Below are 24291 nucleotides of genomic sequence, written 5' to 3' on the forward strand. Positions count from 1 at the left end.
TTACTGTTTCGTAGGATTTTGTTATTTTTGGGGGATTTAGTTTTCCAGGTCCAAGAACGACGAAACTCAAATAAAACAATAAATACTGCGTGATAACGTAACTTTTTTTATAATACTTAAAAATTCATAAAAAGAAATATATATATATATGCGTGCATAACTATTCTTTTCCTCACAGTCTTCTCAGTTATAAATCGATTCAGATTGAAAAGTGATGAGTCATCTGATAAAAATATTTAAACAAATATAGAATAAAATTTACTTTTTATATCTATAGATTTCTTAGATATACATACATAGTTGTTAATAAAAGTATAGAGATATTTTTTTTATTTTGGTGATTTTTGGAACAAATCCGATATTTTAATACGTAATTTTGTTCTAACGATAAGATTGTAGTTAACAATATTCATGTCCTTAAAAAATAAATTTTGCACCAATCGATATTAAATGCATTGTGAAAAAGCACAAAAAGAGAGAATTCTCTTTTTGATTTATATTTACTATATTTGAAAACGATGATTTTAATGCATATAATTAAACTCGTCAAAACTTATCGAAAATATTGCAATCTTTTGTGATTCATATAGCTTAGAATATACAGTGCGTTTTTTCAACTAAATGTATACAAGCTAGTAAATCAGAGAGAGTCACATTTTCCTTATTTTAAAATTATCAGCATTGAACATTTTCGGTATATTCCAAGATTTTCGCTCACTCTTTATTTGTATTCTAATGATACACATAATTAAGATGAAAATGTCTGTCTTTTATTTGCTTTCTTACTCGAACTTAATCACGCGATCAGATGAAAAAATGAAAAAGAGCGGCATAAAAAAAACTTTTTCTTAATTTCGAAAAAAAATTTTAAAATAGGAAATAATTTTTAGAAAAAAAAACAGCAATTAGAAATGTGCTCTGTATTGTTTGGCACATTTCTAATAAAAAAAATTTACTAATTCGTATGCAAAAGCTTATATAAAAAAGACGTGCAAAGAATCTAACATAAGAAAACGCAGTGTTGTCGTAGGCATATAGCATTGCTTGAAAGTAGACCATTTTCTGGCAATTACAAGTCCAGGTTGACTTGTCGATTTATTAATATTAATTCTTTATTTCCTTGTTTTACAAATTGAAGATATTTTATTACCTTACCAGAGTTTCTCGAATCCACATTTCTAAAAAATTATTTTGAAGAAATGGAGATTATACGGACTTATACGAGGGACTGAAAAATAAAAAAAATGTTTTATTAAGTTTTATCATCCTCCCTCGTAACTTTACGCCCCATGAAAACTTCAGAAAAATATATCTAGATGAAGATCTCACAGGGTGTGAAAAACATAAATTCACTTTTTAAAAGAATAAATTTTTAAAAATAATCCCTTAAAATAGTTTGAAAAAAAAAAGATTTCTTCAATTATTGCATGAAAGGAAAGATGTTTTCTCTTTTTTAAGAAACTCTTTTAACGCATTCATTATTGCAGATAATATGTTTATATAAATATAATAAATATTAACAATTATACAAATAAATTTAAAAAATTAATGTAAAATACGTTTTTTTTATATCAAGTGTGATACATAATGGTGTACAAATATGATTCGATTTCGAGCAGATCTAATTCCAGTTGAAATGATAATTCGCGTTATTGAAGAGAAATACTGAAATAACGTGTTTATGCATATTAACATTGATATATAATAGATGTGCGAAGTATAAGTGTGATCGTGTTGTAATTCCTTTCGATTTTGATTCAGATTACTGGATATCTTTCAAATTCGTTCGGACAAACATTCGAAACGCAGTAGATTAATTTATTCGCCCAAGTCGTTCGCATAAAGCTACGAGTAAAAAAACTAGCAGCAACATATCTCGATATACAGTGCGTATTTTTTATTTTTTTCCCGTTTAGAAAGAAGCAGCTGGAATGTGTTTGTGTGTAAACGACGTAAAACGACGATCCGGACATAATGAACATCATCATCATCATCATCATCATCGGTCAACGTGTTACAGAATCATCTTTCGTTTTTATCATCCGCACATTGAGATTATAGTCTAATTAGCTTTCTTCGACAAATGTCCTTTTTACTTCGCGCGAAAAGCGTATTTCCAGTCCTGCAACAGAACAAAAGCAAGTTTTAAGATTGGCTGTCTTAAAGAATACGAAAAACCTCGTGTCTTTAATTGCTCCAGAAAGATTATTATGAACTATTTTGGAGAAAAATAAAGTAAGTAATCTAAAAATCTAACACTCTCTAAACAAAATTTTTAAATAGTATATAGAGATAAAAATATCGATCAATGAACAAATAACTTTGTTTCAAATGTAAAACTCAAAATAATCATTCCTTGTAATTATTTTTTATATTCCAGTCATCAAAATGCGTATCCCTATCATCTCACAAATAACTGAAAAATTAATTATTTTTTTCGTTGTAATCCTTTTTATAATAAACTATGTTATTATATTAAGAGAACTACTAAATACTTTTTTTATATAAAATCTATTTATATTAAAAGTGTTTTATTAAATTTAAACGATATATTAAGGAAAGTTAATAGCTAATACTATCCTATCAGGTAGTCTTTTCAATCCTTCCCAACTCTTCATTATTATACAATTATTATGTAATTATTAATTAAATATATTGAATTATGTGTAGGAAGTGAAAAATCATGTAAATTTTTTTTTCTGCTAGATATGTCGAAATAAATTTTTCCGCATATCACTAACCGTTCGATAAAAATATCGAAGACTTTTTCTATTATTCGTGAATTAATAACTAGCTACAAATTTGATTAATTGTCATAACGTCCATTTTTATTGAAAATGCAGGACGCATGCAGATTGAGTATTAATGCAAGATCATAAAACAGGAAATTTGTATTATATATGTTAACAATCCGTGCTAAATAACATTTTATGTGTGTGTAAAAACTAATTTATTATTTTTAATAAATATTTATTATTTTTAATAAAAATTTATTATTTTTAATAATTATAACATATTTTTTTCTAACATATTTTTTCAAAAAAAGAAATCTTGTAATTTCTTGCTTCTAATATCACAATCAAAGAACAAAATCATCATAAAAGAACTGCAGTAAGAAAAAAAAATTTAATTATTTCCATATTTTTTATTTAAAAAATTACTTAATAAATTAATACAGTTAAATCCTATTTCGATTAAAGACACAAGATATTTATATAATTATGTCTATATATACTACAAAGTTTTATAAAACAAAGTTTTATAAAACATTAATATTACTGCTGAAAAAAATGCACAATATTATTTAATTAAATAGTATTTATATTTATTAGCAAGCATAAAAAAATAAGAAAACAACTATGGTGCACAATTATTACTTCAGCATGCAAGTCCACATAATAGCAAATTTGCAAATTGTATCCTAAAATTTTCTTGATTATTAAATATTTAATATTTGTTTTACAGTCTATATTTATTGTACTCAATAGAACATTGTTACTGTAAATTATATATTTAATACTATTATTACTATTATAATAGTTGGGAATTTCGAACAAGAACGATTACGAAATTAACAAATTAATCTTTGGGCAACAAGAATTGAAGAAGTAAATGACATTACAAGAATTAAATAAAAGTATTATGTGCGCAATCGTTTTTTTCTCTCATCTCTGTTATTTTAAATTACTATATTATTACTTCCCAAAGAAAAAGAAAGATGTAACGATCTGATTACAAATTAGACAAATAAACTAGATGATATACAGAAGCACACACATCTATTACACACAATAAGTACATTTTTTAAGCATATATTTCAACTTTATCTCTGCGATTCTTCAATATTATTAGTACGAAATATTTTGTTTGCTCAAAAGAAACCAAGTTTACATGAGATCTAAGAAAAAAATAAATAAAGTGGGGAGAATAATCGAGAATAAGTATAATCCATTTCATAGTTTGTGCATTAAGAACATAAAAAAAAAAGGAGAACTCTAGTTCTACGAAAAAAAATACGCACCTTATTATTATTAATATTATATCTATATATCCATCTGTCATCCAGAAGCGATGCGTTTCCGCTGCGTCATCGTCATCGTCATCTTGTACTCTGGACCCAGTTTTCAGTTTATACTCAAGAATCAAAGCGAAACACAAAAACGACAACACAAAAGTTGATCCAGAGAACGAACAGTGCACAAATTTTTCGTGCGAATAAAATTAATGCAATATATTGCATTCAATGCATCAACATATTACAATACATCAATTCCACATTGAGATTAGCTTCTTCTACATATTAAATTACAATACAAGGGTGTACAAAGTGTCTCGGATCAAGAAGTATCTCGATATAGAACGCATCTATTATGAAATAATCGGCATCGATTTTTTTCATATCTCTCTGTTCTGAAATTTTCCTTCGATCCCTAATTCTATTTTAACGATATAAGCGCAAAATAAAATTGTTGCAATGTTTTTTGCTTTCTTTTTCTACTTATTGTCATTTGCTCAATATGTAATAGGACACATAAACACAATACACACATGTGAGAGGAAAAAACAAGCACCCTAAAAATATAAACATATACATGTACACTAAAGTGCAAATTCGATTCTACAATCTTTATGTTACGTATCAGCTAAGAACAAACTTTGTCAAGTGTCTATTATAAATTTTATCAACAGAAAAGCTACAAAATTAGTCTGTTAATTTATTAGTTATTGTACGCATTTTCTAGGTAACCATGAATTTTTTTCAATGAGAATATCGCAGAATGGTGTAAAAATCAAATAAAACTACGAGTCTCCTTTTGAAAATAATTTATTATGTTTTATTTATTAAAGTCTCAAGGCACTATCTTCATTACTTTTACCATATCATTAGAGCTTTCCATCATTAATTTAATCAAAGATATTAGATTATATAACAATTATGCTATCTAGAAGAAAAAAATAATAAATGCCGCTTCATATAATATATAAAACTCATCATTTTTTTTTTTTTCATTAAAACTTTCTTGATATCTCTCAACGCAAAAATCAACAAAAAAGTAGTTTGTTTTTTTTTTTTTTTTTACATGTACGTTGAGATCTTGTAAGAGATATTGCCTACGTCGTTTTTGCCACTAAAATATATTTCAAATATAATTCAAGTATATTTCTCTAATATATTCAAAACATATATTTATCCAAATTATATTTAAAATATATTTTTCTCTATAAAAAAATCGCATAAATATATTTATGGCTATTATTAATAAAATATATCTTCCAAACACCCAAATACCATAAGAGATCGCTACAATCTTGTTTTAAATCTTACATAAATTGCGATGAAGATATCGCTGAAAGTCACATATTGAGTTTTGAAAAATCGACATCTTTACAACGCACAGACATTCGAGACGTACGTTTGCAATTATTATAGATATTTACACAAGAGATATATATATATATAATTGCATTGCGAACTTGAAAGAATTCTTTCTACGATACAAATTTAATAAAAATCAGAAAAAAAACATTCGTAACATTTTCTTACATATATATGTTAACTTTAAAAAAATTAAAATACATAGTTTTTGATATTCACACAATGGATTTCGATTTTTATTTAAACTGTATCGTAAGCGACCATACTATATATCGTAATAAGCAGAAATCGGAAAATACATTGAAAATTATAATATAAACAATCTTTTTTTTATTTATCGAAGCCTTTAATCATTATTAATATATTTTGTCGTTTCTCTCTTTGGGAAATCGCGTTGTCTTTGCGTATTTATACTGTATTATATAATTAAGCAAAGCTGCTATTTGCAATAATACTACTTTCGAATGTCTAAGTTATTCGTCAAATTATGTTGAAAAAGAAAGATAAAAATGTTCTTTCTAGTAAGGCTTGTGGTATAAAAAAAAAGAATCAAGCTTTATAATATAACAGATTGTATTTTTTACAGATAAAAAATACAATCGCATTCTACTAATTAATTCTATATCTCTCCATTAAGAAATTTTTTTAAATAAATTTTCTATTTTTAAATTTCTATCGATTTCTAATTTTATTCATCTTTTTCTTCTAGGTAAGTGCAACATGCCGAATACGTTCGATTGTCGCAATTTGCTTGTGTGTTATATTATAGACATAAGAAAATGACTGGATTGACTGTAAAATTTTTGTCCAAGCAGAAAAAATATAATTCAACGAAACGGACAAAATAGACCGAAACTATATCATGTTATGGTTTCTGATGTATTCAAAGAAATGCGATAAAAGTAAATATCATTTTTATATGAAATTTAACTTTCAAAATATTATATAAAAATATTTATCCATCTCATTAATATGTCAATTTATGTCATTTTTAATATCAAATATATTACAACATTAAAATCACGTATTTCTGTGTCTAAAGATTTATATAGAACGTTCCTCGTGATCATTTCGCATCGGATTACAGTCACAGTTCAGTTATTTCTTATATCCATGGTGTGAGATATCTATCTGAAAGATTAGTCTCATGTAAATGCAATTTATATAAAATATCTCGCAATCGGAACGATGCATATGACTATCTATAATGCTAAAATACGTAAGAAGGTTTCAATCTGTGCGTCAAAAACCCATAATTGAAACCTTCTTACGTGCTCAAAATATCACAGACAGTCACACACACATGCACATATACACGAAGAACGAAGAGAAATGCATCTTTATCGTCTTTAAAAAAAAAAGGGAAAAAGAGGAAAAGAAAAAAAAAGAAAAACGTAAGGCTGTTGAATTTTTTTTGTTATCTTACAAAAAAAACCATGATAAGTAATCTTATAGAGTGTGCAATAAAATGTAATAATAAGTAATCTTATAGAGGATGTCATAAAAAATATTTGCTGAAAAGAAAAAAATTCTCGATATACTACTTGTTGTTAAATAAAGTTCTCAAAATAACTTATCATATCTCCGCAAAATTGTTATAATTTTGAGGGACCTCGCGAGATAATTTTATAATGAATGACTCGTTTGGAAAAATCCATCTACCACTAGGCGTCACATATGCTTTATCACATGCTCAGAGTGTATTACAGATATATATCATCGCACGTTTTACTCTATAATCCGGCATACCTTGACTTACAGTCGGTTCAGTTTCAGTTCTTTCTTAATATTATTTTAACATTTAATTTTAATTCTTCCTTAATGTTGTTTTAACATTCAGTTATAATTCTTTCCTAATATTGTTAAAGGATTTTGCGTACAGATTAATTTGCATCACGCATATGCATAGAGAGAAATCGATCAAATACATATCTAATAGCAAATTCAATCATATAAAATTTGAAAGACAAATATATGCATAAATATGTTGGATATCCACGAGATATCGATACACAGTTTATATATTATTTAATAAAATATATATTGAGCGTTTCATCAATCCTGATCCTTATTTATATTTATGCTTTTTCTACCTACATTAGTACACAGCAGACTTTAATCTACACTAATATGTATTCAATCGCTAAAAATTGAAGGAAATATAATATAATCTTTAGAAAACTTAATATAAATTTAATTAAATCTTTTAAACACACAAAAGATTTTGTTTCTGAAATTTTTGTAAAGAATAAATTTCTTATTAATATTAAAGATGAAGATAATTCAGTTATGTTTTATTAAACATAAAATGACAATAAAAAATTACAAAATTGTCTTTCTTTAACAAAATGTAAAAGAAGAAAGTAGTGAATCATTCATAGACAATTATCATAAATAGCCAACGTGAAATAAGTCCTTTTAAATGCGCGAAATGCAAATTTAAACACATGAATCAATATTTTACAAACTGATATTTTCGAACATCGCCCTATAATGATATTAAACTGTTATTTTATTGCTTTGTATATATATATAAACATAAAAACTTTAACGATATAAAATTTGTCTGATTAATTTTATGCACCACTGTGGCGTCCTTTAGGCATATAAATGATTCATCTCTATGTATATGTTTATGCAATTACGCAAGTTTGTTTTAGAACTTTAATATGTATAAAAAAGTAAATTAAATTAAATTATTTTTATAGATAGAAATAATGATAAATTTTTTATAATAATTTGAAACAGATCCCCCAAAAAATAATTGTGAAATTTTAGAGTTTAAAATAAATCTTTTAATCAATACTTTATTTTCTCGATAACACTTTCAATATTAATATTGCACTTTAAATTTAATTATCTTTTAAATGCATTAATAATTTTTCACATTTTATTTATAATATTCAAAAAATATCAAGAAATCAATTAGTTAACATGAATTATTATAATTGCCAGGTATGCTAGCTTTGAGGATTGAAATTAAATATATCTTTCTTTTTAAAATCCTTAAAAAAAAATTGCTGATTCTCCATAAAATTCTACATATCTATCTATTATATAATGACGCCCTACTGTGAGAAGATCGTTAACTAACAACGAATGAAAGCATAAAATAGATCTGTCTTCGTTAATTATTATATTACATTTAAAATAGATCCGTCTTCTTTAGTTACATTGCATTTAAAATAGATCTGTTCTCTTCAGTTGCGTTATATTTTCCGTATTCGAAATAAAATTCACATCAATAATCGATTGGAGAGAGAAAAAAAAAGAAAGGAAAAAGTGAAAACTGAGAGAACATATATTTGATAAAGGAAGACGCAGCTGAAGAGAACGAACCTAACGATATACAGGCGGAATAAAAGATGAAGAAGACATAGAAAACGGGATCATCCGCTTAAGCCTACGTAGACGACGACGTGTGAATACCGAAAGCTTGGAAGATCTTGTTTTTAAAACCGGGTTTATTAGGACTAGCGTCGTGCTGATGCTGGCCGGCGCCTGCCGCTGATTGTCCCTCGTGCAGTGCCCTTTGCACTAGTGGCAGCGAGCTACTCGCCTGCGTTCATTTGCGTTCGTTTCGGTGAGAGAATTCGGATGAGAATTCAGATTCATTCAGGTTGTGCCGGAGACGAGGCGGAGGACGACGAGGCGGAACGAAAAAAAGAACAAAAAGAAAGAAGAAAAGGATAGTAGACAACTATAAAGTGTGTTCGTGTGTTCAACTACTTGTATATAACATGCGAAAGTGCGTACTTGCTAAAAATATATCGTACGTTGACGAACGAGGAGAAAAAAAAAAGAGAAAGGAGGAAGAGACACTCACCTCCTCGTGGCTCTGCTCGTGCTCGCTGTTGGCTAAACTTGACCGCGAACCGCGTCTGGTCGAGCTCTTCTCGTCGCCCAGCAGCTGCGCTACTCGCGCCTTGTTCACCAGCTCTAACGCCTATAAAAGAGAGAAAAGAACGAATTTTAATTTTATTATATATATAATGTATAATAAAAAATATATATTTTTGAATTTAAATTACACTGGTTTACAAACAAAAATTTTTTTTTTCATTATTTTGCACCAGACAAGGTGTTTCTTATAGATTTTTGAATGCTGAAAACAATGCAAGCCAGTTTTCACCAGCACTTTTTACACATTAAACTTCAATTATTTTTTGGAAATCTGACGTGCTAGTGAAATTTGGTTTGCGACATCGTTTTCAGCTTCCAAAAATCTAGAATATAATAAATGTTACTATATTGTTATTAATTGTGTTAATAAAGATATTTAAAAAAAATATATATTATATTTATTAGTCTGGAGAAAGAAACTTTAGTTTTTTCTTTAAATTATATGTATTACAATAATGATGATTATGTATCAATATTATGCATATAATAATGGTAGTTAATGTGCTAATCTAATTGTAAGTTAAAATTGGAGTAACAAAAATGTAAAAAAAACTCGAAAAAAGAATAGAGAAAAAAAAATTGTTCCTGCAAAATGCAGCCACTATGCAAGACTTCACGAACTAAATTCAAGATCGTTAGCTTTTACTCACTTGCTGCACGTGCTGCATACGAGAAATATAAGAAGTATCGTTAATTACGTTATTTATGTGTATTCCTTTAATAAATGCAAGTCTTACCTCTCTTCGAGATCTCATGGCGCAGTCTTCGAGCGTTTCCGCGGCCTCGTATTTGCCCTGTCTTCGATAAAGTGCGCCGAGATTCTTTAGAGTGGTGGTAACCGTAGGAGAGTCCACCTTCGCAGCTTTGTGCCAACCACCATATTCGCCGTATGGTGTGTTCTCCTTGTTTCTGTGCTTGTTCTCTTCCCTCTCTTCAGCTACCTGAAAACAGAAATCAGAACATCTATTAATGATAAAAGCGATTAAAAGTAAACTTTTAAGAAAATGTATTTAAAGTACTTGATTTTTAGAATAAAATGCCGTAATATAGAGTGGTTCTTCATGCAGGACCAGAGAAATCACGACAAAAAATACTGCTATACATCTTAAATTTTATAATAATCTTATATTTTAAATTTTATAATAATCTTATGATAATCTTTTTAGTAAGCGCCAGATAATAAATCAACGATAATCGTCATATCGTCGTTAAATGTTGGATATTGCAAAACAGAGAAATATTATCATAAAGATAATTCTGCGATTAGGTCAGATTAGGTATAATCTTTTAGATATGATCAGTTTTCTTAGAAGTTATGTTGAATTGAATACATATACACATACATATCCGGATTGCAACAATTTTTTTAATACAATATAATCAAATTATATAAGAATAATTTTCTGTATAAAAGTTTAATATATAAGATAAATTAAAGTTTGCATATTATAAAAGCCCTAATATAGTGCATTAAAAATTTTTAAATTTAATTTATTTTGGATTTATATAAACTTATATAAAATAGACTTTACATACTTAAACAGAAAACACAGAGTGTTATATTACTTTCTTTATAAAATTTTCAGTAGTTTTCAATTTTATATTATATTAATTTTATGATATTAATGAAAAAATATCAGTAATTATTTTAAAATGTATTTATATTATGTTTTGTGTTAATAAATTTGATATTTTTATACTTAATTTGAACATTTTTCTATTAAATATTTCAATTTATAAAAAATTCCATTAAAAAATGATATTTCTAATTTATGAATAATCTCTTTCTCTTTTTTCTTCTAATGTTGTACAAATACGAAAATATTTTAATGTTTATTCACTCGAATAATATGTAATAGAAAATTTAAGTAATCTATGTCATTTGTCTTATCTTCTACATTACAATATTTTGAAAAATTTTAATTATATTTTTTAAATTTTAGTTATTAACTTTTTAATTCAAGTAACGTAATAGTCTAAATAGCGACAAATATTGCTATTCAAAATGTTTTTGTCACAACTTCTCATTATCTATTTATTTAAAATTATTAAAGATATGTATGCAAATAAGTTTTCAAAAGTTTGTATTTTTTTCCAAGTAATGTCAACCAAAGCGGTAAACTTCCAAACGCTATAGTCGTTATTAAGAATATAAAAGGAATCGTTTTCAAGGATATTTCCAGTGAATAAATCGTTTTGAAGAATATTATAGTGAATAAATTATAAATGACTATTTTCTTTTTCTTTTATTTAATTTTAGGAACTTTTAACTGCTGCTTTTATCTTTGAAGATTCCGATAGGTCTAAAAGTAAAAAATTGGACTTTTGTTTGCAGCTTTGACCGCCACTACAATACTGATGCAGGTAGTAGGTTCTCGTAGTACCTGCCAGATCGGCTTGTTATCTCCGTCAATAGCGCCGAATTCTCTCTCATGCGCTCTGGTGAGCACCTGTTTGTATAGCACCTCGGCGTCCTTGTACTTTCCTTGCTTCAGGTAACAGGATGCCAGATTATTTTTCGTTTTGGCGACGTTCGGATCGTCCGGGCCTAGCTTAGCTTCATAGATCTCGAGCGCGCGTTGATAGTAGCGTTCCACCTCTTCATATTTGCCTTGATTTTGACACAACAGCGCTAGATTATTTAGCTGCTTCGCGACATCCGGATGATCGCGACCCAGCACCTTCTCGCGGATCTCCAGCGCTCGTTTGCACAGAGGTTCAGCCTCCTTGTACTTCCCTCGTTTTCCGTACAGCACCGCCAGATTGTTCAGCGTCGCCGCCACCGCGGGATGATTCTCGCCCAATGTTTTCTCTCGAATCGCCAACGCGTCGTTCAGCAGGTTCGCGGCTTCTTTGTATTTATTCTGGTCCCGATATACGAGAGCGAGGATGTTCAGCATGGTCGCTACGTCGGGATGATCGTGACCGGAAGTCTTCTCCAAATCTTCCAAGGCTTGTTTACATAAAGGAACTGCTACCTCGTAACGGCCTTGACTTGCATACTGAATCACTAAATTATGCAGTGTGCGCAGACGCGCCGGTATTTCGTAGCCAGCGTTTACTTGTTGGGCAAACTGCGATGGCGGAGTCGGAGATATAGCTGAAAAAAACAAAAATTTTTATATTAACGAAATAGTCATAGTAAAATATCTTGTGTTTATCTTAACGTCGTCGAATGACGTCATTAGACATCAAAATGACGTCATTTTGACGTTTAATGGCGTTAGTTTGCTACTTGGGTTTTATTAAAAGTCATAAAAGTAAAGAATTTTAATTAAATTGATTTATTACAATATATTATGAAATTGATCCATTTTATATTTTTATTATTTAATGATTTTCTATTTATTATTGTTTTTAAAATAATTTGTTCTTTATATTTATTGTTAATTTTTCATAAAAACATGGAACTATTTTTTTGGAAAATATTTTAATGTTTTTAGAAGTTTTACTTTTGCGATATTTTAAGTCTAGAGAGACACCTACATTTGCTATTACGATCATCCGCATCATCATCCGGAAACAGATCCACCACTGGATCGTCCTTCGGTCGATCCTTAGCGTTTTCATCCTCTGTCGATGGATCCGGATCATATTGCCGCATACTGGCCATAAAGTCTAAGTGTCTCTTTTCTTCCTCCAACTGAGCAACCTGCGAAATATGCAATTTAAAATGTAATAGACATCCTAATTAGAATGATGAACAAACTGTCTTGCGGAGAAATAATGCCAGACTTGAGAATGTGATTATTTTTTATAAAAGTCACGTTAAATTGTAGAGCGCAATTTGTAGAAGATTGCTTTTGGATATATTCAAACAGCTGCATGTTGCAAATTGCTTATACTAAGTCATAAAAAAATCAAGTTTGATCTTTCTTATTTTTCCCAATAAAAAAAATTCCCAATTATAGAAAAAATGTAATTGCAAGTGTCAACTTTTGAAAATTATGCAACCCATTATAAAATTTTATAAAAAAAATTATACGTGCTTAAAATCCTAATTTTGAAGCTTTAAATAAAACTTTATAACTCTCTATTCTTATTATATGTATAAGTTACAGGCATTTAAAAAAATGTAAAAAGTTGATATTTTATTACAGTGATGCATAAAATATATAATTAAGAAAAAAATATACTTCTATACGTATATGCAGTGTTGTTCTTAAATGATTTTAAAATTAGCTAGATAAAGATGAGATGAAAATATGTAAATTCATCTTAGATAAGATGAAGATGATTTTGTTTTAAATATATCTAGATAAAATATAAAATTATATAACGACTCATCTCTAGATAACTTCCAGATAATATTATTTTTAAGACCGCTTATGTAAACACAGTTATAAAAAAAAATGTAAATTATAAAAGGGGGATATAAAAATATATTCATATACTTTTATTTATAAATTTGTATCGTTTACTGCTTAAGTTCTACTACTTAAGTATTTTTATGTGCTATGACTCTATCAAATTATCTGAACATTCGTCTAAATAATTTAGTAAAGCTAACACTTTTTTTCATCTTATTGTTAGATGCAGATATAGATAATACATATTTTTATTATCTATAAAGCTGCCAAAATTTCATCTAGATGATCATCTATATAATTTTCTTTAGATAACAGCAAACTGAGCAAATACTGCATATATGTACATAGTACATGTGTACACATACTACTTAAAGTCACGTTAATGAATGAAAAGTGATATATCAAAGACACTTACAGCTTGCTCGCTCGCTTGCAACTTTTGCTGAGTACCAGCGAGTTCATCCCTTAACCAGGCATTTTCCTGGCACAGCCTCTTCACCTGTGTCCTCAGCTTTTGCTTTTCCGCTTCCACCATCTGCAGATGACTCGCCAAGGCTTGCATCACCTGCGCCTCGCCTAGGCCCAGGTCGATCATCTCGATGATCTTGGACAGCAGACTAGCCTTGTCGCGGGCAGCTGGTGCGTCTTGAGACTGCAAACCCTGTAGAAGACCACCATGCTCGACTCGAAGAGCCTCCAGGCCTTGAGCGACTGTTCGCGCACCGGCCACGATTTCCTCCTGCGTCATCGCCGTCATTCTGCCTATGTTTTCGATTTTTTTACTGAAAACAAGAACAGAAGTTAATTAATTTACATTCGATAAGACAAGAAAGATTTCTTTTGCTATATATTTCTTCATATTTTATCACATAATCTTTAATATTTATATTTTAAAGCAGTACAAGGACCTAAAAAAAAAATCAAATATTCACCCTCATACGTAAACAATTAATTTTCTGATACAAAATCAGAAATTTAAATGCCGCAATTTTATTTTCGCAATATGGTCGATAAGCGAGGCGCTTCCGGTGTCGGTGAGGGGGACATTGAAGGCCGAAGAGGTACCCGAAAATACTCCGACATGACAAGACAACATTAATAATAACTCGAGCACGCGATCGACGAAGGCTTGATCGAAGAGCCGATCGAAAAAACGAGGACGAGGAGAGAGAGAAAGAAAACTTACCCCATGTCTTCAGAGTGTTAGAGCTGTCTACGTGCTAGGGTCTCTAACATGCTGCAATCATATCGAGTCAATATTTCGACGTCGGCGCAGTCCGACAAAGCGGCGCTTTCGTTCCGACAGAGCAAACACAGATACAGGACGATTCACGAGATATATTAATTTATTATCCTCTCTCTCACTCTTATAAACAAGAAGAGAGAGAGAGAGAGAGAGAGAGAGAGAGAGAGAGAGAGAGAGAGAGAGAAAGTTTGATAAATTTTATATTATTATAAAATTGTAATTTATTATATTTATATTTAAATAATTTTATAATAATTTTATAAATAAATATTTATAAAATAAAAATATTTATTGTAAAAATAAAAAATTAAAAATATTTATTATAAAATTGTATACAGGGTGTTAAAAATAATGTTAAAATTAGACTAACAAGCTTTGAAGGGAAAGAAGACTTCAAACTAAACATTTTTTGTTAATACTAATTTTCTCTACAATATTTAGTTTTAATACTACACGAGATATGAGTTTGTGACTTTGAGTCTGTCATACCTTTGTAGTGAAATTAATGGAGGATTTTTTAAGCATTTTTACTGTAAAAAGAGTAAATTATTTTTATGTATTTGTTTCGTGTTTTTTTTTTTGTTCAAGATTAAAATACTATTTAATTTTTCCACTTATATGTTTGTTTATCGTTTAAGTCACAAACTCCTATTTCATATCACGTATTAGTATTAAAATTAAACGTCATAGAGAAAAATAGTATTAACAAAAAATGTTTATTTTGAAGCCTTTTATGTCCTTTCAAAATTTGTCGGTCTAATTTTTTAACATCCTGTATATATATAGATTATAGAATTAATTAATTAAAAGAAATAATAAAATATTAAAATATTATAATTAAATCATTAAAATATAATTAAAATAATTAAAATATAATTAAATAATTAAAATAATAAAATATTATAGAATAATAAGAAATAGAATGCGATAGAAAAGAATTTCTTCTAATTGTAATAATAAAAAAACACTAGCATACAAAAAAATCGCAATAAAATCAAAATAAATCAAAGGCAGATTTGAGCCCAAATGCATTTGAGCAATAAATTTTAATTTCACTATAATATCTGGTTTTATTTATATACAAACGTTTCAATCTTTTCTTTGAATTTTTTCAAGCTATGCAAATAATACACATACAATTTGTCAAGTCAAACATATTAAAATTGTCAAAAAAATTTAAATTTTAAATAATTAAATAATAAATTTTTTAATAAGTATAAAAAATTGCGTGAAACAGAACAGAGTAAAACAGTTAACTATAGAAATTATAGAAATAATGTGGTTAAACACCATCTTTCACTGGTCTGTAATGATCTGTAATAAATGGTCCGTAATAAATGGTCTGTAATAAATGATCTCTCTATAATTATTATTTTACTTTTTATTGCTCACAATTATTTTTGTTCTACAATTTAATTAATAAATTTAAATAAATATTAATAAAAATGTATGTATAGCAGCATAATATTAATAGAAATATACTACAAATTATATTCATATGAACAAACGATACTTACAATTCTTTAATTTTTTTTATTTCTTTCTATATTTTAAATATATTCACAGAATAAAAAAAAGAAAATAGAAGAAAAAGATTTAAGAAAATACACGATATAAAAAATGCAGCAGAAAAATCCAAGTTATTAATAATACAGAGATGAATGTGTGTAAGAAAAAAAGAGACCTGTTAAAAAAAAAAAACTGTTCTGTAGTGCTCAAAAAATTTTTCAAAACACATTAGTACGATAATTTAAATATGTAGCATCAAAATATTACTAATAATTTAAACATTAAATATACTTAATTAAAAAAATTTTTTTAATTAAATTTTTAAAATTTTAAATTTCAAATTCTAAATTTTTTAATTTAATATCATAATAATGATCGGGTTATCTTGTAAACATTTTTTTGTCAGCATCGGTTAAAAATAGCTCTTCATACATCATATTTTTTATAAATCGACCTGTAGAGATGCAACGCTGTTGGAAATTCGATGGTGAAGAAGAACGATTCGTGTTGCCATCGTGTAATCAATAGGGGTTTGTGAAGAAAGGTTGTCTTCTTTCTCTCTCTCTCTCTCTCTTTTTGGGAGTTATTATAAATCTCTATTCGCGACTATAATCGAAAAATAAATTTCCAACGATATTCTTGGATATATATAAATTTCTTTCGAAATCGATCTATATTGCAAGATAAATAACCAATCAGTAGTCTTTTCCGATTACACGAAATTTCCATAGTTTTATTGCGATTAAAAATAGACTTTTCATTTGGCGATGTCGAAAGTTGGAAATATATTCCAATATGGGAATTTATCACAAAATAATAAAAAATAACAAAACCGTTCCAATTGAATCTGTTCGATCCCTTATATGATAGATTGTGATACTTGTGTCTTGGGCTCTTGATTAAAGTTTTCAGCCACTCATAAATCTTATTCACGTCCAATAACTGATACTATGGGCAAATTTGACGAGCTCGCGACAAGATTACTTGTTCAATTCTGGTATTTCTGCCGTTTAATAGCTTTTCATCTCCGACGAGTGAGCTCGATTGTTTGAACTAACGATATTAAATCGACCAATCTGAGTTATTCACATTGGATTTATTCTCGAATTAATCGGCCTTTCACTACATAAACCATGTTATAAATTTAAAAAATACACAAAAGGAATTAAAAATCATAATTCGAAGCCTTAGAGCGATTCTGGATATCCTAGTAAATTTCGAAAGATACAATAGCAAGGAACCTGAAACTATGAAGGGAAAAGAACGAATTTTTACATACTTCTACATAATTTCTTTTCAACTGCTTTCTGCTCTGTGCGTGAGAAAATTATCTTTTTTTTTTATACTTACATATTTACGATATATTTATATCAAATTATATACAAGTAAAATATAATGTATTTATTATATTATATTATCATAAAACTCATAAGATTTTTTTATATAAATGATATATTCATATTAATAAATCTTCTGTATAGTGGTCAATAGATTTTCTAAAACTTACATATTTTATGAATTTTGACGCGTAAAAATTAAATATGTTGAAAAAAATTATCGTTTTGTTCTATTTTTCACATATTCGTAATTAAACACAATAATTTTGAGCACGCAATATTGCTATAACGGCAGAGATAAAGTAATAAAGAGATAAAGTATAACCGGCAAGTTGTAAAGTCGACAAATATAGAAGATAAAGGATAAATACGGATAAGTGGGTAGAAAAAAGGCTTCGACCCTGCATTCTGCATCTTACATGAATTTTCTGATTTCAACCCTAACCAAAATTCTAAAATTAAATTAGATTACATTTGTATTAAGCTGATAATAAATACATAAAATGTATATTTCCAAAAAATCGATGAAGTAGCTTCCATGTTGTTTATTTGCTTTATACATCAAATTTTGTAAGAATAAAAAACTTTCTATAGATTAGTTTAAATTAGCATATAATTATTCTGATCCACATCGTCTGCAGTTAATTGATTAATATAGAAAATAATACAGATATTTGTAATTTCTCTTTTGTCTCTCACTAAAAAATTAATTAATTAAAACCTTTTATTAAAAAACATTTTACTTGGAAAAATATTAGTAAACTATTAAAAGTAAAAGTGTAATCTGGAGGTAAAATATAAATCTTTAAAATTCGAGAACTCAATTAAAAAGTTACCATAAGACTACACACTTTCATTCTTCTTCTAAACAAAAAAAAATAAAAGAAATATACGAAAAAATCGCTAAATTACTTAATTGCATCTATTAAGTTCATTAAAAAATTTATTAGTCTTTTCTTTCTATTAGTGCAATAAAAAGAAATTTGATCGACCTAATACATTCTTAAGCTAATGAAACAATTATGATTAAATAAATTTGTTTACACATGCAATCGTGTTCCTTTTTTTTTTCGAAGCCGCAATCTCTAAGTTTCGATTCGCATGAAAGACGAAGTGAAATATGACACGCAATAGACTTTCGATTCTGAAGTGTAATGGATTCATTAAGGAAGAAAGAAGCTTTTCCCCTTCCTATATGCGTCTCTCTCTCTCTTTGCCGAAATCTTATCAATTAAAAATTCATCAATCAAAATTATCAATTCAAAGAAAGAGGGGTCTATTTTTTTCCTTGTATTATATTTTCATTACGTTCTTGAAATTTTTTTCTCTTTGATTCCTTCAACTAACTATATCCAAAGTATTTCAGAATCAAAACAATGAATAATTTTTTCAGGACACCTACTTAAAACTTGTAAAAAAATTCTTGCCAAATCCCCAGATTTTCTAAGTATTTTTTGTTTAAAAAATTTTAGGTAAAATTAAAGAATTTTTAGGTGCAACTTTTTAAAATAAATTTCTTTATTGTGTGTTTTCTAATAATTGCAATTTATACGTTAAAAAATGAGTTATTTCATTTTTTAAATATTAGATTTATAAAAATAATAAAAGAACTGAATGGCTTTCATAAGACAAGCATTTTTTTATTTGCATAATATTTTCATTTTTTTATCATCAAGAATTGCAATCAAGATTATGATGATTGCATTTTCAGTATTTTGCTGAGACATTAAATATAAACAAATATATATATTTCTTTGATCTTGTTTTAATTTGCATTTCACTGATCTTGCTTACGAAGCCATTTTTGCAATACATTTTTGACATTTTCATCTGAATGAAGTGCAAAAGAACAAGTGCAAAAAATGCCAGAAATAGTTCAGCAGGATTCCACTTTTTATCGACAAGGTTTTAATTGGATCTATCGCTTAGACAAGTATAATAAAGGAGGGAACTATGTTGACAAATAACGTAAGGATGTGTATCTTTAAATATGAGATATGTAAGCACTTTCGTAAAAATATTAATATTAAAAAATTTAATTAGTTGAAACTTTATTTTTTGACTTCCCTTCTTATATACACACACACATATATTTATATTTATATTTGTAATATATTTTAAATAATGCAGAATCGTCATCATCATAAATATATTTCAAAATAAATATTTATTTGTTAAATAAATAAATAAATAAATAAAGTATATAAATCCAATATCTCTATCCAATATATCTAAACCCAATTTCGTCTGGCATTTAATATCGATTTAAATAAATTTGAACAATATATGACAAAAGCAATAAAAATATCCAAATATTAAAAAACAAAAGTATCTATATGGTCACATGTTAATCCTATATCATTGATTAACCTGACTAATCAACGATTTAAGACTACAATTGTCAAAAAGACAACAAAAATTTTTTTCTGAATCTCATAATAAAATTTCACGAGAATTCTCTGATTTTTCTAAGTAAAAAAGAACCTCTGAAAGTTTCAAATTTTTTAGATTGTTTCCGGAGATAGGCATCCTACTTTTGTGATTATGTGACGATGCGAAAACAATTAAATTTTTTAAAGTTGAAACATTTTTTCGTATGCGTATACTCAATAATAGAGTCGCACTTATCAATATTATAATTAGCATTAATATAAAATTCCAGTTTTTAAGAAGAAATAAAATCTCATAGATAAACCACAGTTAAAACATGAGTGTCTAGCAACACATTATCAATGTTAATCTAATATTATACATATATAATATCTTCAGAAATCTTAGATAATTATATAAACCCTAATTAGAATCAATTTAATGTTGTTGGAAATATAAATCTAATAAAAACCTAGATTTCAATCATAACGAAACTTTCACTTACACATTTGTAACAGAGAAATCTGTACAAAATATCCGTCTAATAACACAATTTTCTAATCTTCAAAAAGAAGTAGAAGCCCAGATGAATCAAGCTGTTGTTAAACTTATATTTATATGCATTGGACCTCAATCATGCAAAATTTTCGTACTTTTGTGCTAGAAATCCATGCAAGATTGTGATCAATGTTCATCCTAATCTTCAATAAATTAATAGAAGATTAGATAAGGCATAAATTTCAATATTCGCGCATACGATAAATTGCGTATATCTACATCTAGCTCGAAATATATCCAATACGCGATAACGTCGCCACGAGCTCCCGATCGATGCTTGTGTCTGACACCAACTAACAGTTGTGCAATTCCTAGGTCTGCTACAGACATAGCAATCGCGAATATGGGGGGATAAGCCTTATCCCCAAGTCCAACAGAATCAAACCCTAATTTTGCGAGTTCTTATAACAATTTCCTTCGTTAAATCCGTCCGCCATTTTCTTCCCCAAAATCACACCATATTCTCGTTATACATTTTCAATTATATCTATTTCCTCAATCCACATTATCAGTTTATCTTTGGCTTGTTGTATTTTTCCCATTTAATATGAAACTGCATATATTGAGAGAGAATGTCGGAAAAATTGACAAAAAATATCAAATAAACTGAAAACTATGAAATGAAGAAAAATTAAAACGAATGATCTTGTACAGATATTAATTACAGTGATATCGAATTTGAAAAACCACTTTAATATACTTATGTAAATGTGAAACTGCTGGCTCCTATTATTCAAATAGCACTTTATCGATATATTTCCTAAATCAAAAATTTCGTAAATACACGTCATTCCTTTTTAATCATTTGTGCGATTAAAGGGGAAATTATTGATGGAACGATTAAGGAACATTTTATAATGTTCTACTCACATTCTATAGGCGTTGAGCGTTTTTGACATATCCGTTCTACCCATCGATAACGGGTCTGAGGTCTGTCGCACCTATACTAACTTTACACCATATATATAATATCTCTATGTACACACAATGATCCTTTCTCTTTCATGGACGTATATATTGAGATGTAAAAAAAGTCACTTAATTATCGGTACAAAAATATTGAATAATATATAAATATCTGCATATATAAATATATGTGTGTGTGTATAAATGGCAAGGGATGCATATACACGCTCTGTTTGTTTGTATGCATGTGTGTGTGCGTGTGTGAGTGTGTTGTGTGTAATTTTTCGATCGCGAAACGGGAACCGCGACGCGCGAGTTCGCGTTTAGTCTCTCACTGAAGTGAAGGCTCGCCTTGGCTTCACCCCCTGGTGTCTCCAGCCCACCCCTATTCCGCGAGGATCGCAAAGAGTGTCAGTGGGGGTGGAAAGTGCGCAACGCCTGCGCTATGTCATGTATCGTACTTGTGTTAAATTTGCGCTGCAGAATCGCACAGGTCGAGTGTGCAAATTGCAACGTTCTCACGCACAGGAGTGGATTGATATTGATATGTATAAATATATAGGATATTCCCCCAAATCAAATGCATAGATAAGCTTTTATCTCATATATGTATATACAGAGTGAGGAAAAGATACCGCGATAAAATATCTCGAAAGCTTTTTGGGAAAAATGCTTCTAATAAAAGTTGTAGGGCTTTAAGTGGCGCATTACATAACAATATTATTATATGATCTTGAATAGCGTTGGCAAGGTCACGTGAAGGTCACTCAATTTTTTTAAATGAAACTCCCTATTTTTTATTACATATTCTTGTACCTTATTTCGAGAGCTTTCCAAAACACTAGAATTAAGTTATTTTTCATTAAGTATTTTCCGAGTTATCTCTTGTGAAAGTTTTTGGTAATCTTACCTTAATACTTTTATGCACAGAATAATGAGACCAATCAGTTGGTGTAAAGAAAACACATAGTTGCTTTAAAAAAAATATGTTTCTTTACACCAATTAATTGATCTCATTATTCTGTGCATAAAAGTATTAAGGTAAGATTACCGAAAACTGAATATTTCACAGGATATTTTATATTTTATGTCAAAATACTGTAAACTTCAAGTCTTATAACTCGGAAAGTACTTAATAAAAAATAACTTAATTATAGTGTTTTGGAAAGCTTTCGAGATAAGCTATAAGAATATGTAATAAAAAATAGGGAGTTCCATTTTAAAAATTGAGAGTAACCTTCACATGACCTTGACAACGCTATTCAAGATCATAATAATATTATTATGTAATGCACCACTTAAAGCCCTACAACTTTTATTTGAAACATTTTTCTCAAAAAGTCTTTGTTTTCGAGATATTTTACCGGTCCCATACTTTTTCCTCACCCTGTATAGTATAATATGTATTTCTATCTTTAAAAAATGATTGTTAATTTTTAATTACCTATATTAAATAACTTAAAATTTTGTTAAATATTTAATTATGTTTTCAATCGTAAATTAAGGATCTCTAGGATTTTAGATATGTCTATAATTAAATGTATATGCATTTAATTTAAAGAAAAAACAAATTATATATATACATACATAGGTATATAGCTTTAATAATATATTATATAAAATTAATTTTATATTAAAAAATTTAATTTAAAAAAATTATTAAATTTGTATTATTAACAAATTATTGTTAATTTTTAATTACCTATATTAAATAACTTAAAATTTTGTTAAATATTTAATTATGTTTTCAATCGTAAATTAAGGATTTCTAGGATTTTAGATATGTCTATAATTAAATGTATATGAATTTAATTTAAAGAAAAAACAAATTATATATATACATACATATATACTATAGCTTTAATAATATATTATATAAAACTAATTTTATATAAAAAAATTTTATTTAAAAAAATTATTAAATTTCTATTATTAATAAATTTAAAACTAATAGATATGTGCGTAAAAAAATATATTAAAAATTAAATTTAAACAATGTTTAAAGATTTTCTTAATATGTTAACAATTCTTTCGGGTGCTTTATTCGAGTGATATGACTAGTAAGCCTGATGATAAAATCGATTGTGGTATTTATCTTCAAAAAAGGATCCTATTTCCTTATATTTATTTTAGAAGCCAGTGGTTATATAATTTTATATAATACTTGCAAGCTTAATGTTTATGTAACACGCAAGAATTATGAATACACGAATATACTTCTGTTATAATTTTCTTAGTTTATTAGAGTGTAAGAAATGTATCTAAATATATTTTTTTGAATCTAAATATATTTAATAAAGACTTTTTAATTCAACGCAAGGATTACATAATTGTATATGTATAAGACAATATACCTACAAATCTAGACGTAAGTTTATTTTCATTTAGTGACTGGAATATACGGATACAGGAAATAAAGAATTAGGTATCTGACTACCTCGCAACTTTATATAATCTGCCAGACATATTTACCTTCATTCAAATAACATAAAATCTTACTTAAAATTACAAGAAAAATAAAAAAATTATGCAATATTTAAATAATAAATTCTATATTTTAAAAATATCTATTAATAAATGGCAAATTTTGACAGTTTGATAGTTCATTTGACAATTAAAAAAGATAATCTATCATTAAGATGATTAAGAATTAAACACGGTTCACTAATTCATAGGAGTTCATCAAGCATTGTTTCTAACAATAAGTATATCGATCGATCAATTAGTGAAGTAATTTATGTATCTATAACTTTTTAAATTAAAATCTTTTCAAGA

At 27.8% G+C, this 24291-nt stretch overlaps 1 protein-coding gene across 6 annotated transcripts in view; it reads right to left on the reverse strand.

Moving 5' to 3' along the window:
* Positions 1-1058: 1058 nt before the first annotated feature.
* Klc (kinesin light chain) overlaps positions 1059-24291 on the reverse strand; it is a 29178-nt gene continuing 5945 nt past the window's right edge. The window contains exons 1-9 of one of the 6 annotated variants that reach the window (XM_083038594.1): positions 21481-21857; positions 14777-14827; positions 14006-14372; positions 12767-12932; positions 11665-12380; positions 10018-10221; positions 9931-9942; positions 9204-9323; positions 5059-8936 (exon numbers count right to left, since the gene is read on the reverse strand). In XM_083038594.1, the coding sequence (XP_082894720.1) occupies positions 8781-8936; positions 9204-9323; positions 9931-9942; positions 10018-10221; positions 11665-12380; positions 12767-12932; positions 14006-14372; positions 14777-14781 (1746 nt within the window). In that variant the 5' untranslated portion in view covers positions 14782-14827; positions 21481-21857 and the 3' untranslated portion in view covers positions 5059-8780. Of the gene's footprint in view, positions 2123-5058; positions 8937-9203; positions 9324-9930; positions 9943-10017; positions 10222-11664; positions 12381-12766; positions 12933-14005; positions 14373-14776; positions 14828-21480; positions 21858-24291 lie in introns of those variants that run through there. The other 5 variants (XM_083038604.1, XM_083038567.1, XM_083038614.1 and 2 more) reach the window with 5 other exon arrangements.

This window comes from Prenolepis imparis, unplaced genomic scaffold, assembly GCF_030444845.1.
Source record: "Prenolepis imparis isolate NDT839.2.m4 unplaced genomic scaffold, iyPreImpa1.0 SCAF_1, whole genome shotgun sequence".
Lineage (NCBI taxonomy): Eukaryota > Metazoa > Arthropoda > Insecta > Hymenoptera > Formicidae > Prenolepis > Prenolepis imparis.